The following is a 17,883-nucleotide window of genomic DNA, read 5'->3' as shown; positions in this document are numbered from 1 at the left end:
TCTGGCTAACAAGTTGAGGGACCTTGTCTGTACTTTTCCCAAAAATAACGTAGGGGGGGTAAAAAATCAGCCTTCATCGGATACACCATTGGCTATGTCAAAAATAGTGCGTGTACTAAATAAGAGAGGGGAACGTCAAATTTAGCTTTCCTCTCTCCTCACGTCCTATCGTAACCGCCGCAGCTCCTGCCCCCATCCGAAGTTCCGATTCAATCTCTCGCAGCATCTGTGCTAGTGACAGGCAGAGAAGGAGAGGGAGGATGAGGAGCGGCAGACATGGGAAGAAAGGGAGAATGAGGTGTGGCTCCGACTGGATTACTTGTAAGAGTTGGAGAGAGAGGTAGAGAGGAGGCACCAACCAGATTTGGGGGAGGTCGTTGGAGAAGAAGCGGTCCCTTCCCGGTGTTGTGCCGGCCTTCCGACGCCGCTTCCCTCTGCTCGCAACTTCCACCGCCGCATTTCCCCTCCGCCCACGACTTCCACCACCGCCCCCTCTGCTCCCGCCTTCCGCCGCCGCTCCCCTTCGCCCGCGACTTCCACCTCCGCCAACGCCTTCTATCGCACCTCCCCCTCCCGTCGTGCTGCTTCTCCACCCAACGACCGCACCACACCACCCCCGAAACACCCATCAGCCCTCCTCATCCTCGCCGTCTATACGAAGTAGAAGAGAGGAAGAGTTAGTGAGAAATTAATATAAAATGTGTGGTGGTTAAAAGATATTAGTAAAATATAGGATGATACAAAATGGTGAATGTAATATGGATGATCTATTAGAGTGAAAAGAAATATGGAGTGAGAATCTTTTTAGACGACCATCCTAATGAGAATATGGAGGATAAAATTTGGATGAGTTGCTGGGGAAGCTCTAAGATGGAGCGCTCGAGCAGCTACAGTCTTACCGGGATCGCAAGATCCCGTTGGAACGGGACTAACATCACCATGGTAACAATAGACCATGTTTTTCGAGTGGTTTCATCGTCTATTCATTAACTTATTAGCCATAGTTAAAACTTAAATTTTAAAATCTAATATTAAAATTGATCTTGAGTATTTCATTGTAATCTTTAGCCTTTAATTAATTTTAAATTCATAACAATAGAGGTATAAGAGTTTAACCCTGTAACGACAAGTTATTGATTGCACATTTGCGTGCCATTTCATCCATCCATTTCAGAGGTGAATGGTTCAGATTTACCAGAAGTACAATACTAGAATTATAGTATAGTATCGTATGGAGGACTTTCTCAATCCCATAATAAATATAATAACCTAGTACCAGATGGGACACTACATAGTACAATGAACATAGGTAGGACTAATGTTCCATCTGATACTAGATTGGTATATTATAGGACGAGGAGCAGATACTATGTTGCTTATCGTGCTAGGTGACGCTTGGATCCTTAGATTTTGATTGGACTACTGTAGTGCGACTGCTTAAGTTGCAGTGCTATAGTGTTAAGTGCAACAGATCCGGGTCCCTACATTAATTGATGATAGTATTAACACATGTTTTAACAGGGAGTTCATCACATTACAGTACTCACCATGTACTACTACTTCTCATCTACCTTTTTTTTCCCATAAAAAACAAATCTAATATTGAATGTGACACATCTTAGTACTATAAATTTGAACATACCTTATTTCAAATTCGTTGTAATAGAATATGTCATATCTAATCTTAGTTAACATTTTTTTTTGGGACAGGGAGTAAAAAACAAGTAGTTCTCCACAAAACACTCAGATCAATTAAAGCTTAGTACTCCTAAGTTGTATATATCCTTCGGAAGAAAACAAAAATCTGCCAAAATGCCGGGGGGTTGAAACGAGATCCAACACTGGCCTCACCTCCAAATTTGACCGCGTGATACTGATGCATGCATCCACTCGACATCGTTTCAGCTGCTAATCGGTGAGGAGTACATGCACAGTGCCCTGGGAGACGACACCGCAATTATAGTTAAAGCCGGGGTCCTGTACAGACGAGCAGGACCATTTTCTTCTCTTTTCCTAAAGCTCAACATCGATCACTCAAAGAAGAAGAAGAAAAACCATTAAACTCCAGGGATTTACCGGTCCAGTCTTCAAAGATCCTCATAAGGGTAGGGTTTATGTGCGTGTGTTCATAAGAATGAGTGCGCGTGTGTTGTGAGTGTCTGTGTTGTACTGTGTAATTTCTAAAAAAAAAAAAGAAAAACCATCGATGATACTATAGTGTTAGAGCATTAGAGTGCCCCAAAACAGTAGCAGAACGCCAGAACCCGAATGGGCCGGTGATAATTTATAAAAATGGAGCAAAAAACGGTTGTATTCTCACGATCTATCACACACGTCAAGAGATGATACTGCTACTGACAACACGGGCCCACGCTAACCGCCCGGTACAAGGCTCACATGTCAGTGACCGTGGTTGCGGCGCTGGTAGCCTGGTATGTAGAATCAACCAATTTTCACTCGCGTGCGTAACATGGTTCTGGCTGCGATAAACAAACGACGAGCACTCGTCGGCGCGAGCCACGCGTGTTGGGAGGTGGAGCCCCTAATCGCCACTCATTAGATCAAAAGTTCAATACAATAGTATACCCAACTACTTGCTCCAATTTATATATAGCCAATCTAATAACTCATTTATACAATAGTTACATACCACACTATTAATATCTGGTCCCACCTGTCATATACACACTGTGTCTTAAAGTCCGTGCTACAGCTAGCTACAAATCTATAGCCCGCTGCTCTTCTCTCTCCTTATTTATCTCCTTAAAATATATTTGTAGCTGGCTTATAACCCGCTATTGTACATGTTCTTAGCAATTTAGCATCATCAGCAGCTGGGAATTGGGAAAATCAATGGCATCCTACCCTGCCCTGACCCCGGTCAGTCTGCTACTCTGCTGGCTATATAGCCGGCTTGCCCAATGCCCACGATTCGCATTGCTGAGAGACGGGTAGCTGATCAGCAGGGACCATCCTAAGAAATTGCACAGAGAAATAGGGGATTCTCGGCCATATGGAGGCGTATATAAGGGGGATGTTTAGGAGTCTCTCAAAACCATAAGTCATGATTTATGGTTTTGAGAGTTTAGCCCCTCTTTTCCAAACACCCTCTAAGTACAAGCTCTCTAGCTAAGTGAGCAGCTGCTGATACGTGTGCTTACGTTACTGTACATACACGTGCCTGACAAAAAAAAAAGAGTGTTTGTGTCTTGGCTCGAATTTTGGGGGTGGTACGGGCATGGAACCAGTCCGGAAGACAGCAAATGTATTTGCAGGGAAACGACGACGACGGCTGGCCATGCATTCGGCATATCGTGCGTTCTTGAGACAACGGCTCATTTGCAAATTTTGTGAGACCAATGATCAACGGTAAGGTTAGTCGATCCCTCCGGCTAATCACAAACTGTCAAATTGTGCTGTGTATGATCCAGTTGTGTGAAAAGCAAACAATTTCAGTCTTTTTCTTTTTAAAAAAGTTCCAACAGAAGTACTATTATACAGAGAGCGCGCAATGTACCCATCGTATTTATATATTACCGCCACCAGCAATACGTAATGGCATAATCCATAATGTATTTCTTTTGTGTCGGCTGTTAATTGCTTCGGAGGTAAGCATGTTTCACCTGGTCGTCGGTCTCTTATGAATATTGTGTGCTGGTCGTACGTACACTAGTATTTTACTATACCAAAATATGTCGTACGTCTAGGCGCAGCAGCATGTTGTACGCAGTATATACGCACGTAAAGTCGCGCGCGTGTAGGGTACGTGGCCACGAAAAGGTGCTACAGTACTTGCTGCGAAATCTAAACGAAAAAAAAAAAGAACACAAAAGCTTTCAGCTTTGCTCGCTACCCAATCACTATACTGTACACTCCTGCACTGAGTATATGCCTTGGCATGTGACCCGGGCACTGCATGCGCCATCCATGCAGGATCGATCGATCGATCGATGCGGCTCGCAAATCTCACTTAACACTCGCACATGCGTGAGTACGTGCATACCGCGCGGTGCGTGCCACTGGAGAGAGGAGGCGGGCGGTGCGCCGTGTGTGCGCGCGCTGATCAGGTGGTCGATCACGTGCGTGCGTTCGTGCGTGCGTTTTGAGACCCCTGGCCTGCGTGCAGCGGGCTGTGGTTTGTGGATCGATCGAGACCAGACAGACGGAGCGTGCGCGCGGCGGCGCATCTCGGCCAGACGTCGTTCGTGCGTGTCACGCCCGCGCACGATACCAACTTTCCTTTCTTGCGATAGCGCTCCGTGTTTCGGAGGATGAACGGCTGGTTAAGGGTCCATTTGAATCAAAGAATTTATATAAAAATTTTATAGTATTTAAATTCTATAGGAAATTTTCTTATTTGGCCCTTTGATTCAAAGGATTGAAGCTGTCCAAATCCTATGAAATTCCAATGGAATGGGACATTGCATGTGGATTTTAGAGGAAATTTAGCAAGAGCTCCAACCTCTTGGAAAATTTCCTTTGAGTCAATCTCTCTCGTCCGATTCCTGCGTTTTTCCTGCGCTCCAATCAAACGACCATTCTTTTCTTGTGTTTTGCAATCCTCTGTTTTACACTTCAATTCCTGTCAGAGTCATGTGTTTTTCCTATTTCTCTGTTTTTTTTACCCTGCGATTCAAAGGGGCCCTAAATGGGGAACGGACCTAAACTACAAAAACCTACTCCCTCCATTCTAGATATAAGGCACAACCACTCTTAACCCAAAGACCAAGAAATAATTATTATCACATCATAGTTTGGATTACCCTAATAAATAGAATGCATGCACCCAATAAAATTAGAGATCTTGATGGTGGAGGATTTAAATAATAATATTTAAGTGAAAAATATGTGCTACTTAATGACATGCATGTATGCACGTCTTATATTATGAAACAACTTTTAAAAGTAGTTGTGCTTTATATTATAGAATAGAGGGAGTAGTATTTTCTCGACGGTCAGCTGATTTTATTGGTGGTGAAAGCCGTCAAGTTTCGATGTTATCCTTTACGGTTTCTGGCCACAAAAAAATTATGGATTTTTGTATGCTAATAATTTGCTCTCGGCACCATACCGACTCTATATCTGTGAAGAGCCCTAGAATGAATTTGACATCATGGGGTTCTAAAATACGTTCCTTAATTACATATGTATTAATGTATATGCCTTTTGTTTTTCAAGTATATCTTTCAACCACTTATTGGTTAATCATTATAAAAGTAACTATTGATAGCATAGTCCATATAAGTTTGAAAGACGAAATCGGTACTTGAATACATGCCAATGGTCAAGTGGCTTCACATCATCAAAAATGAAGGTGCGAAGGGCTCAGAGCGGCGGACTGATGAAAGCTTGGAGTAGTCGGATTGTCACGCCATTGTCCGTCACAACAATTGCTTACATTATATAAAGAGTAAATGCGAATTAGAAGTACGTGGCTAGCCAGTAGCTGCTAATAGCAAGTTTAAAGCTCCCTCTGTCCCATAATATAATAAATTATACATATTATTTTAAAGATTAGGGGAGTAGCAAAAGTATAAGTGATCAGACAAATGATAATAGTTGAGGAAATAAACTAGTATAAAATTTGAAAGGTGAATATTAAACGTGTACAAAAGCAGATATGTGGAGAAATAAACTAGTACAAAAGTAGTGGTTGCCGCTTGGAGGAGAGAAGTGGATCTCCAGATGTAGCCACCGCCACCCGTCATAGGCTCACAATATCACATCCACTGCCACTTGGGGGAGTGGGGATGGATTGGTGCCACACAGCAGTAACGTAACCACCGTCACCTCAGGGCGCAGCCGCCACCATTGTCATTGTAGGCCGCAGCCACAACCACAGCCACCGCCATAGCACCCGGGGGAGAAACAGAGAAGAGTGGGGATGGAGGGATTGGTGCAGCTCATCGCCGCTGCAGGTCGCAGCTGTAGATGCCGCTATAGTCTGTTGAGGAGAGAAGAGGAGAGGGCGAGAGACTAAGAAACTGATAGGTGGAGAGAATTGGAGTTTAGAAGTTTATTATGGGTTGTATGGTTATATGGGTCGTTCACCAATTTCAGCCCGTCGAGTTTAGCTGGCGCTAATTGAAGATCCATTTGGTGGCTGTCGACGGTGGATACCCGTAGACCGGATATAGAGGGTATTGGGGTACGTTGGAACGAGGATCTACGTAATACGACATCAAGCAAACAAAAGACAGGGATTATACTGGTTCAGGCTCCTTGGTAGGTAATAGCCCTAATCCAGTTGGTCTGGGATTATATGATGGAAATAACAGATTACAAAGGGAATAACAGAACTCGATAATACCGACGAGATCGTAGTCGAGTTGGTTTGACTAGATCACCCGGCGACTTGGCTTCTGCAGGCTACGGCTTCGTAGGCTGTGGTAGATGTGTTGGCGGTGAGATTCGATGCCTTAGGTCCTCCCGGGGGGGTCTCTTTTATATCGCGGGTCAGTTGATCTCCAAGTAGGACTCGGAGATATCGGACCCCTTATGATACAGTAACGACCCAGTCTTGTTCGAGTAGGACTTCTCTCATGTGTGGATTCGGTTTCTATTACGTGATGGATTCCCTTAACGTATACAGGAAACATTCGTATACGCGCAGGTATACCGTATCGGTATACAATATATATCCAAGGGTAGAGGGTATATCGTATCCGTAACCCTGGCAGTGGCTATCCCTCGCTAACAATAGCTAATAGCAATATAGAATGTGTATAGTACATATCTTAGCTGTTGTTTTTTAAGTAGGTATCTTTAGCTATAGCGGTAGTTATAGTTGGAGATTTAAATTCTTAATTATAAAATAGTGTAATGTGGATAGGTTTGAGCAATGTGAGTCATTCTGGATTCGAAAAAAAGGTGGAATTGTAAATGGCTGTATATTTAAAACCGAGTTTGGATTCTAAGCAGGCTAAAACCGAACCACCGCATGCACGCATGCATGTGTACTTTACACTGAGATTGTTGTACCGGTCAGGCAGAAATAGAGTACTAGTACGAGTAGTAGCTATCGCCTATCAGCATGCACGCTGTGGAGATTATGGGTACCCCATACCCACACGGCATGGTTATCCGACTAGTTATAGGGGATAACTTATATCTATGTAATATGTAACAGATCATGACTTGGGTGTTACGTTTCCTTGTATATTACGGAACGGCCTAAAGTCCTGATTTAGGAAACCGATACCGTATTGGTTAAGGTTTCTATCTTGTAATCCTGCCCCCCATCCTATATAAGGTGGGCAGGAGGCCCTCTAGGGGGCATATATGAGACAACCTGATCGTCAGATCAATACACACTCGGCGGATTCAAATCCCCAAACAGGAGTAGGGTATTACCTCTCATTGAGAGGGCCTGAACCTGTCTAAATCCTTTGTCTCCACATCCATCCACTTTTAGGTCTCGTGCGCTACCCCGTTTTATTATTGCCGAATTCATGTTTCGACAGTTGGCGCGCCAGGTAGGGGTTGCGTCGAGTTTCCTATCAACGAGCGCGATGGAATCAATTTCATGAGTCGCCGACTTCGCTTTCGCTTTGGGAGTTTTCACTTCCTTTCCGTCGACCACTTCTTCAAGCTCCTCTTCTCTGACTTGATCCAAATCAGTCAGGGGGAAACTCAATCTGATTTTTATCATTATTTATCATATTGATTTTTAATCTCAGATTAATTTCTTGCTATTTTTTGTTGTTGTTCGCATATAACTACGCGGCACTATTGAGGCGATTGATGCTGGTCATGGACTCGAGGCGTCTCAGCTTTCCGGTCGATCGGCCGCGAGTCCACTCCGCCGGCTTGTCCTCGCCACCGCCATTGCTGATAGCAACAACGACTTCACCGCCGGCCTGCCTCCGTCGCCGCCGACTGGTGTCATCGCCTATACGGTTGGTCGGTCACACCACCGTTCATGGGCATCCATGTCTTCACCGACCGGCTGGCCTTCGCCGCCGCCGACTGGTGTTTCCGCCTGCACGGCTGGTCTATTATGCCGCCGCTGTTGGGCGTCTACGACTTCACCACCGGCCTGCCTCCGTCGCCGCCGACTGGTATCCTCGCCTATACGGTCGGTTGGTCACACCACCGTTGATGGGCATCGTCATCTACACCGCTGGCCTGCCTCCGTCGCCGCCGACTGGTGTCCCCGCCTACACGGTCGGTTGGTCACACCACCGTTGATGGGCATCGTCATCTACACCGCCGGCCTGCCTCCGTCGCCGCCGAGTGGTGCCTCCGCCTACACGGCTGGCCTATTATGCCGCCGCTGTTGGGCGTCTACGACTTCACCGCCGGCCTGCCTCCGTCGCCGCCGAGTGGTGCCTCCGCCTACACGGCTGGCCTATTATGCCGCTGCTGTTGGGCGTCTACGTCTTCACCACCGGCCTGCCTCCGTCGCCGCCGACTGGTGCCTCCGCCTACACGGCTGGCCTATTATGCCGCTGCTGTTGGGCGTCTACGACTTCACCGCCGGCCTGCCTCCGTCGCCGCCGAGTGGTGCCTCCGCCTACACGGCTGGCCTATTATGCCGCTGCTGTTGGGCGTCTACGTCTTCACCGCCGGCCTGCCTCCGTCGCCGCCGACTGGTGTCCCCGCCTACACGGTCGGTTGGTCACACCACCGTTGATGGGCATCGTCATCTACACCGCCGGCCTGCCTCCGTCGCCGCCGACTGGTGCCTCCGCCTACACGGCTGGCCTATTATGCCGCCGCTGTTGGGCGTCTACGACTTCACCGCCGGCCTGCCTCCGTCGCCGCCGAGTGGTGCCTCCGCCTACACGGCTGGCCTATTATGCCGCCGCTGTTGGGCGTCTACGTCTTCACCGCCGGCCTGCCTCCGTCGCCGCCGAGTGGTGCCTCCGCCTACACGGCTGGCCTATTATGCCGCTGCTGTTGGGCGTCTACGACTTCACCGCCGGCCTGCCTCCGTCGCCGCCGAGTGGTGCCTCCGCCTACACGGCTGGCCTATTATGCCGCTGCTGTTGGGCGTCTACGTCTTCACCGCCGGCCTGCCTCCGTCGCCGCCGACTGGTGCCTCCGCCTATATGGTTGGTTGGTCACACCACCGTTGTTGGGCGTCTACGTCTTCACCACCGGCCTGCCTCCGTCGCCGCCGACTGGTGCCTCCGCCTACACGGCTGGCCTATTATGCCGCTGCTGTTGGGCGTCTACGACTTCGCCGCCGACTGGTGCCTCCGCCTATATGGTTGGTTGGTCACACCACCGTTGTTGGGCGTCTACGTCTTCACCACCGGCCTGCCTCCGTCGCCGCCGACTGGTGCCTCCGCCTACACGGCTGGCCTATTATGCCGCCGCTGTTGGGCGTCTACGACTTCACCGCCGGCCTGCCTCCGTCGCCGCCGAGTGGTGCCTCCGCCTACACGGCTGGCCTATTATGCCGCCGTTGTTGGATGTCTACATCCTCACCGTTGGCTCACCTTCGTTGCCGTCGACTGGTGTTTCCGCTTACACGGCTGACCTATTATGCCGCCATTAGTGGGCATCTTCGCTTTCACCGTCGACCGCCTTCGTCGCCGCCGACTGGTGTCTTCATTGTTATTGATGGACTACTTTGTTCCCACATTGGCCACTTCTGCCATCACCAAGGGGAATATTACAAAGCTAAGTCATCATTTATTTTATTCTTTATATGATATTTTTCCTTTTCCTCTGCCTCACTACACCAATTGGTCTTCCATTGAGTAGTGAGTCGGGGGCTACAGATGTTATATCATATTTTTTATAATATTTATCTTGATTGCTTGCGACATAATCTGAGTACAAAAGTACCTATCGAGTTATGGAGTTCTATCTTCCTATGCTTTCCGTTTGGTTTGCCAATGGATGGTTGCCTTTGGGCCGATTCCTAGCACCCGGGGGCTCGTTGGATGGACCGAGTAACGCAAGGTGCTAAGTATTATTCGGAATAAATCAAAAGCATAGAGATAAGATAATTTATTTTCTGCTCTTAATAATTGCAAAAGTACCCGAGTAGTAAACTCCGATCCGTGAAACTTTGTTCCATTAATGACGAACTTATGTCACTCATATGCATGTTTGGGAAGTGCTTAGGCCGACTCCCAGTGCTTGGTGGCTATGACTAGTCGGGCAGAGTGTTTAAACGTAATGAGTCATCTGCTCGGGGAAATCAAAATTGACAAGAGGAGAAATACATATTTATAAATATTTTAAAATACTTGATTTTTTCTCGAGTATTATATTTATATCAGATACTACTCATCCTATATGTTTGTTCTGCAGGATCCAGATCCAGATATGCATAAAAGGGATTCATGGCTTTAAGCTTATCTCTTACGCTCCAGGAATGGATCAGTCAGAACATCACCACCGGCTCGCCTCGACCGCCGCCGACTGGTGTTTCCGCCTACACGGCTGGCCTATTATGCCGCCGTTGTTGGGCGTCTACGTCTTCACCGACCGGCTTGCCTTCGCCGCCGCCGACTGGTGTCCTCGCCTGCACGGCTGGCCTATTATGCCGCCGTTGTTGGGCGCCTACGTCTTCACCGACCGGCTTGCCTTCGTCGCCGCCGACCGATGTCCTCGCCTGCACGGCTGGCCTTTATGCCGCCGTTGTTGGGCGTCTACGTCTTCACCGACCGGCTTGCCTTCGCCGCCGCCGACTGGTGTTTCCGCCTGCACGGCTGGCCTATTATGCCGCCGTTGTTGGGCGTCTACGTCTTCACCGACCGGCTTGCCTTCGTCGCCGCCGACTGGTGTCCCCGCCTGCACGGCTGGCCTTTATGCCGCCGTTGTTGGGCGTCTACGTCTTCACCGACCGGCTTGCCTTCGCCGCCGCCGACTGGTGTTTCCGCTTGCACGGCTGGCCTTTATGCCGCCGTAGTTGGGCGTCTACGTCTTCACCGACCGGCTTGCCTTCGTCGCCGCCGACTGGTGTCCTCGCCTGCACGGCTGGCCTATTATGCCGCCGTTGTTGGGCGCCTACGTCTTCACCGACCGGCTTGCCTTCGTCGCCGCCGACCGATGTCCTCGCCTGCACGGCTGGCCTTTATGCCGCCGTTGTTGGGCGTCTACGTCTTCACCGACCGGCTTGCCTTCGCCGCCGCCGACTGGTGTTTCCGCCTGCACGGCTGGCCTTTATGCCGCCGTTGTTGGGCGTCTACGTCTTCACCGACCGGCTTGCCTTCGCCGCCGCCGACTGGTGTTTCCGCTTGCACGGCTGGCCTTTATGCCGCCGTAGTTGGGCGTCTACGTCTTCACCGACCGGCTTGCCTTCGTCGCCGCCGACTGGTGTCCTCGCCTGCACGGCTGGCCTATTATGCCGCCGTTGTTGGGCGCCTACGTCTTCACCGACCGGCTTGCCTTTGTCGCCGCCGACCGATGTCCTCGCCTGCACGGCTGGCCTTTATGCCGCCGTTGTTGGGCGTCTACGTCTTCACCGACCGGCTTGCCTTCGTCGCCGCCGACCGATGTCCTCGCCTGCACGGCTGGCCTTTATGCCGCCGTTGTTGGGCGTCTACGTCTTCACCGACCGGCTTGCCTTCGCCGCCGCCGACTGGTGTTTCCGCCTGCACGGCTGGCCTGTATGCCGCCGTTGTTGGGCGTCTACGTCTTCACCGACCGGCTTGCCTTCGCCGCCGCCGACTGGTGTTTCCGCTTGCACGGCTGGCCTTTATGCCGCCGTAGTTGGGCGTCTACGTCTTCACCGACCGGCTTGCCTTCGTCGCCGCCGACTGGTGTCCTCGCCTGCACGGCTGGCCTATTATGCCGCCGTTGTTGGGCGCCTACGTCTTCACCGACCGGCTTGCCTTTGTCGCCGCCGACCGATGTCCTCGCCTGCACGGCTGGCCTTTATGCCGCCGTTGTTGGGCGTCTACGTCTTCACCGATCGGCTTGCCTTCGCCGCCGCCGACTGGTGTTTCCGCCTGCACGGCTGGCCTTTATGCCGCCGTTGTTGGGCGTCTACGTCTTCACCGACCGGCCGCCGCATCCGCCGCTGACTGGTGTCACCGCCTGCACGGCTGGCCTGTTATAACGCCAACTGATGCTATCTTCTTCACGGCTGGCTACATCGCTGTCACTACTAATAGGCATCAGTATCTTCAACACAAGCTGCCTACGTTTGCCATGGCTGCCGACTGGTTTCTTCACTTCCATGGCTGCATGATTCTGCCAGTGTTGATTGGCCTTACCATCTTCATCGCCGGTCGTCTCGTCTGCTGCTGACTAGTGCCCTCGCCTCTACATCTGGTTTATACAGCTACCACTACTGATGGACATCATCGTCTTCCGCCGCCGACTCGTGTTATGCCGCCGCCGACTGGTGCTTTTATCTTCACAACTGCGCGTCTTCACTACCGGTTCACTTCATCACGGCAACACAACTTTGTCATCATGGTGGAGCGACTTCATCTTTATTATCTTCGGAACCAGCAAACTCTATTGCTGTTACTTCACAAGTTTTGCTACATCACCAACAAGTTTTCGCGAGAAACACAGAAGACAATTAATAAAGCGATCAACAAACTAATGGGAGAGCTCCAGTGTGCTAAAAAATACTTCCAACAGTATAGTATTCCATCTTAGCCGTTGATGCTAAAGTTCGGGTCAGGGTCCATCGGCAACCAACGAGACCCGAAACGACTCCTTCCCCATTGCGCTATGGCTGTGCTTTACAATGAGATATAAGTATATATGAAGGAATAAGACAAAATAATTGTATTATAGGTTTAGTTTTCTCTATTTGCTTTTTCTGATCGGTTAATTCTTTGGTGGAAGAAAAAAAAAAACCTTGCAGTACGATGGGAGGGGGGCCGATTCGGTTTTTACAGGTTTTTTTTGGCGCGCGTTGTAGGGTGAGAGAAGAAGGATGACTGGTCTTTCAAAGAGTAGAGATAAGAAGATAACAGAAGATAAATTACATCTCCGACCACTTTTTAGAATTTGAGCTTAAATTTAAAATCTAAACTTGCTTAACTATGCGTCCGGCGTTAGTGGCCATGGAATGTTATTTTAGTACAGTCGTAACTTAATTGTTGATGATTCCGAGGTAACATAATTTGTACTCCCTCCTTCAAAAATTGATCATTATATAATAGAATTTAAAATTTCTCAATTTTTTTAAGAATTACACAGTTCAACGCAGACACTCACAACACACGCACACTCACCCCTATGAACGCACGCACACAAACCCTACCCCTATGAGCATCTTTGAAGACCGGGCCGGCAAATCCTAGTCACCACAGGCGCCTCGCTGTCGACGGGTACGTCGCCTACCACTGAAAGCATAATGCCTTTAAATCCTGGAAAATTCGCTCCCATGGGGAGTCGAACCCATGACCTAAGGTGCTACTGAGAGTAAGGATAATAGTGGGCTATAAGCAAGCTATATGCTTATGTAGAAGAGAGAGATAAACAAAAGTATAGTGGAGTGTTGGCTCTCATGCAAGAGCTAACTACACACAAGCTCCAAGAAATATGCATTAAATTCGTAGTGAGAGAAAGAGAGAGGATGAAGAAAATAAAGATAACCTTATAGCCAACTTACTATATATGTTAGTTTTAACATTGACTAATAGTAAGTAGTGAGTTCTACTATTAAACTTGCTCTGAGGCTCTTGTAACCACTAGGCTACAGGCCGCATTGACACGAATTTCATCAGAATACAATTAATACATCATGGGGGAATGTGTGTATGCTAAGGTGTAATTGGCATGATGTTTTAATCGATGCATGCATTATGGGAGAATGTGTGCATGGTGTCTTGATTAATGTGATTTAAATTATTCTTGGTTTTGGTGCATAAACTTATATGATGATCAATTTGGGAAGGAGGATGTCGACTGGGGATACCCGTAGACCGGATATAGAGGGTATTGGGGTACGCTGGTACGAGGATCGACGTAGTACGACATCAATCCCATATCATCCAGTTAGCTTCTGGACTTCCTTGAGTCTTGTGGGCGACTTCATGTTCTCGATTGCCTTGATCTTCTCGGGATTTGCTTTGATCCCTCTTCCAGAGACGAGGAACCCGAGCAGCTTGCCCGATGGTACTCCGAACGTGCACTTCTCTGGATTGAGCATGAGGCGATATCGTCGGAGGTTGTCGAACGTTTCCCGGAGATCGTCAATCAATGAGTCACTTGTCTTGGTCTTGACAACAATGTCATCGGCGTAGGCCTCGACATTGTTCCTAAGCTGATCATTAAGTGCCCCTTGGACCGTGCGTTGGAAAGTGTTTCCTGTGGTTATCAGTCCAAACGGCATCTTAACATAGCAGAATACACCGAACGGCGTGATGAATGCTGTTTTCTCCTCGTCCTCTTTTGCCATGCTGATTCGGTGGTAGCCGGAGTAAGCGTCAAGAAAGCTTAACAACTCACAACCAGCTGTTGAGTCCACCAGTTGGTCTATTCGAGGAAGAAGGAAGTGATCCTTGGGACACGCCTTGTTGAGGTCGGTGAAGTCGACGCACATCCTCCACTTCCCGTTGGCCTTCCACACCATGACTGGGTTGGCTAGCCACTCTGGATGGAGTACCTCTCTGATGAAGCCAGCTTTGAGAAGCTTGTCGAGCTCTTCACGTATGGCCTGTTTTTGATCTGGTGCAAATCTCCGCAGTTTTTGTTTTACTGGCTTGGCATCGGGTCGCACCATGAGTTTGTGCTCAATCACCTCCCTGGGATCCCCGGTATGTCGGACGGCTGCCAAGCGAACACGTCTGCATTGTCATGGAGGAAGGTGATGAGCGCGAGTTCCTATTCCTCGCTCAGTGATGCCCCGATCTTGACGGTCTTGTCGGGGTTGGCACTGGAGTGCGGAACGATCTTGATTGCACCGTCTGGTTTTGGCGTCTTGTTCGTTTTGCTCACTTTCTTGGGTGGCTCAGCTGTGGCGGGTGGGCTGGGCGTGTGCTCGACCATGTCGAGGCTCCGCTAGTCGTATTGCACCGCCAGCTTTGCATTCCCTTGAACAGTGATTGTTCCCTTCGGACCAGGCATCTTGAGCACTTGATACACGTAGTGAGATGCGGCCATGAACTTTGCAAGTGCAGTTCTTCCGATGATGGCATTGTATGTTGTATCAAATTCAGCGACATCAAAGATGATCTGCTTTGTTCGGAAGTTATTTGCTTGGCCGAAAGTCACAGGCAACGTAATCTTGCCCAATGGCTTGGACGATGACTCAGGAGTAATTCCATGGAAGGGTTGATCAGTCGGTGTCAACTCGCTTCGTGGGATTCCCATCGCGTCCAAGGTGCTGGCGAAGAGAAGGTTGATGGAGCTGCCGCCATCGACGAGAACTCGCGCGACCTTGATATTCCGAATAGTGGGCTCGACCACGATCGGATATCGTCCTGGGATGACAGCAATCTTGGGGTGGTCTTCATCTGAGAACTCGATCTTCTGTTCAGACCACTTCATCTTGGGCGCAGCCCCCTGCCATGTCGAACAAACTTCACGCTCCACTTTCTTGTACTCTCGCTTTGAGGAGTAAGCCGTGGAACCTCCGAAGATGTGCGAGACATGGAGATCGGAATCTGGATATGCTGAGTCCGAGTCCTGAGTAGCTGCCTCAGCGGCCTTCTCGACTACACGTACTCGCTTGCCCTTCTCCAATGCCAGTTGCTTTGCGAGCAACTTTTTGAAGACAAAGCAATCTTCCAGAGAGTGTCTGTCCAACTTGTGTATAGGGCACCATATTTTCTTTGTGTCGTTGCCTTGTGGGTCTGGGTGCCTGGGAGGGTCCGCGTACTCTGCCGCGAGGACTTCCGTTTGAGCTTTCCTTTTCCCACTCTTGCGACTCTTCTTCTTGCTTGATTCAGGTGCGTCTTTCGCTGGTTTCTTTTCTCCTCCCGTCTTCGGCTTGTCGTTCTTGCGTCTCAGTGCATCGTCCGCGTGAGCGCATCGATCGACTATCTTGAATAGTTTTCGAGCAGTCGTGATCCGCCTTGTCGCCAACTCCTGGGTCATATAGCGATCTCTGACACTAGTCTTGAAAGCGCGGATCACGGAAGCATCGGTGATCTCGGGGATAATATTTCTGCACTCATTAAAGCGCCGAACGTAGTCCCTCAATGATTCGCCCGGATTTTGTGTCAACGCGTGTAGGTCGTCTTCGATCGCGTGGCGCTTGTAAGTTCCTTGGAAGTTAGTGACGAACTGCTGCTACAGATCTGCCCATGAAGAAATCGAGTATGGCGGGAGGTGAACTAGCCATGAAAGTGCAGAACCTTTCAACGCCGCCGGCAAATAATTCACCAACGCGTTGTCGTCCGCTCCGGCAGCGTAGAGTACCGTGGAGTAGACCTGAAGGAATTCTTCTGGGTCGGTGCTCCCATCGTACTTCTCTATTGCTCACAGTCGGAATCTCTTAGGCCATCGGACATCATGTAGAGCACGGCTGAAAGCTCTACACCCGCCATCGGGGGCGGTGGGTTGTCGGCGATCGTATGTCCTTCGTGGATGTCTATCTGATGATGAGGATGATGAGGATGATGACGACGACGATGAGTCACTTGGTTCAAGTGTACGATTATGAGGATGACGTCCGGGTTCCCGAGAATCCTATCGTCGCCCACTGTTGTTGTCCCGGCGCCGATCTCCATCATCACCATCATTATGGCGGCGTCATCGACTAGTATCGCCCGGCATCCGCTGTTCGCGATCGTCATGATTGTGGCGGTTGTGGCAGTTATCACGGTCTCGGTTTCCGTCGGGTCTCCTCGCTCTTCATTCTCGCGACGTCGCGAAGAGACATGATGTCGGGAACGGTTTTCGTTGTTCCGCGTGCGTCGTACATCTCGGCGGCCATTCAGATGGTCACGGAGATCGCTGGTGCCGCGAGGGGGAGGGGTGGCTTGACGAGGTGACGCCCGCTGCTCAGGCAGTTCGCCATTAACGCCGCCGGTTGGCGGTTGTTCTAGCGGTACCCTGGCAGCGGCCTCCTCGAACACGTTGCTGAGGTTGGCCACTAATTCCCGTAATCGTTCTGACCACTGCGCAAGATCATCGTTCAGAACGGGATCATAAGGGGTCTCCCTCAGTATTGTGTTGATGGCCCTGATGTGCTGGGCCAGTGTTGCCACCTGATTCTCCGCTTCTGCGTCGGCGCATGCAGACGTGCTGGTCCCACCTATAGCAAACACATCGCGTGGTGTGCTCGTCGACGATGAGGCCTGGTCTTCGAGCAAGTGTAGAACCGACGGCTCATGGGGATCGATGTCGATTACCCCAACGAATCTCTAAGAGATAACTGTCGCTCCTCGTTCCTTGTCCATATCTCTAAGAGAGATTCGTGACTGCTGAACTTTAGGAGGTGACGTCCTCATGGCACTGAGAAGAACCTTGCAGCTTGAGAGGTCGTGATTCTTTGTCTTGTGAACAGGACAATAGGCATCACAAGTTGGAGAAGTACGCTGAATTCCACGCTCTTTGCAGGCACGGATCTCAGCTTGTACGTTGAGAAAAACCCAGCAAGCTTGTAAGGTGTGTTTCCTGGTTTTGTGGATAGGGCACCAGGACCTTGTCGCCTCGGAAGTTGTCCTTGTCGGCTCGTGATTCTCGTCGGAGGGACAAGATTTGGCCGCACTAGGATCCTTCTCGGGCTCAGATGTTGTCGACGTTCTGTTCTCCACTTCAGCGGGAGGATCCTTCGACATGGAGTCGTCCAGGGTTATAACTACGGCGTTCTCGCTTCCGGCCATTGATGGACCAGTCGAGATCAGCACCGTGGTGTAAACCGGAAAGACGATTTCGCCGACTTGAGTCCACGCCAACATTGTTGAAGTAGAAACTCCTTGGTTGAAGCCGGGGTTGACGCTGTTGTCAACGAAGCTTGATGACATAGTAGTAGAACCTTGAGTACCAAGTCCCCCTACCTGGTGCGCC

The 17,883-nt window shown here is 49.7% G+C and overlaps 1 protein-coding gene across 1 annotated transcript; it reads right to left on the bottom strand.

The window, feature by feature from the left end:
• Nucleotides 1-14,928: 14,928 nt before the first annotated feature.
• On the bottom strand, nucleotides 14,929-16,667 carry LOC136355459 (uncharacterized). Its single transcript, XM_066308049.1, has 2 exons — nucleotides 16,381-16,667; nucleotides 14,929-16,036 (listed from the first exon to the last, which is right to left on the bottom strand). The coding sequence occupies exons 1-2, from the start codon at nucleotides 16,665-16,667 to the stop codon at nucleotides 14,929-14,931; spliced, it is 1,395 nt and encodes a 464-aa protein (XP_066164146.1).
• Nucleotides 16,668-17,883: the final 1,216 nt, after the last annotated feature.

This window comes from Oryza sativa, chromosome 1 (assembly GCF_034140825.1).
Source record: "Oryza sativa Japonica Group chromosome 1, ASM3414082v1".
Classification (NCBI taxonomy): domain Eukaryota; kingdom Viridiplantae; phylum Streptophyta; class Magnoliopsida; order Poales; family Poaceae; genus Oryza; species Oryza sativa.
This window is presented reverse-complemented; position numbering and strand designations above follow the sequence as displayed.

Coding starts and splice junctions, on each gene's coding strand:
- LOC136355459 (XM_066308049.1), bottom strand. CDS start 16,667: ATGACGATCGCGAACAGCGGATGCCGGGCGATACTAGTCGATGACGCC. Junction 16,037..16,380: donor TCAGCCGTGCTCTACATGAT/GTCCGATGGCCT, acceptor TAATGAGTGCAG/AAATATTATCCCCGAGATCA.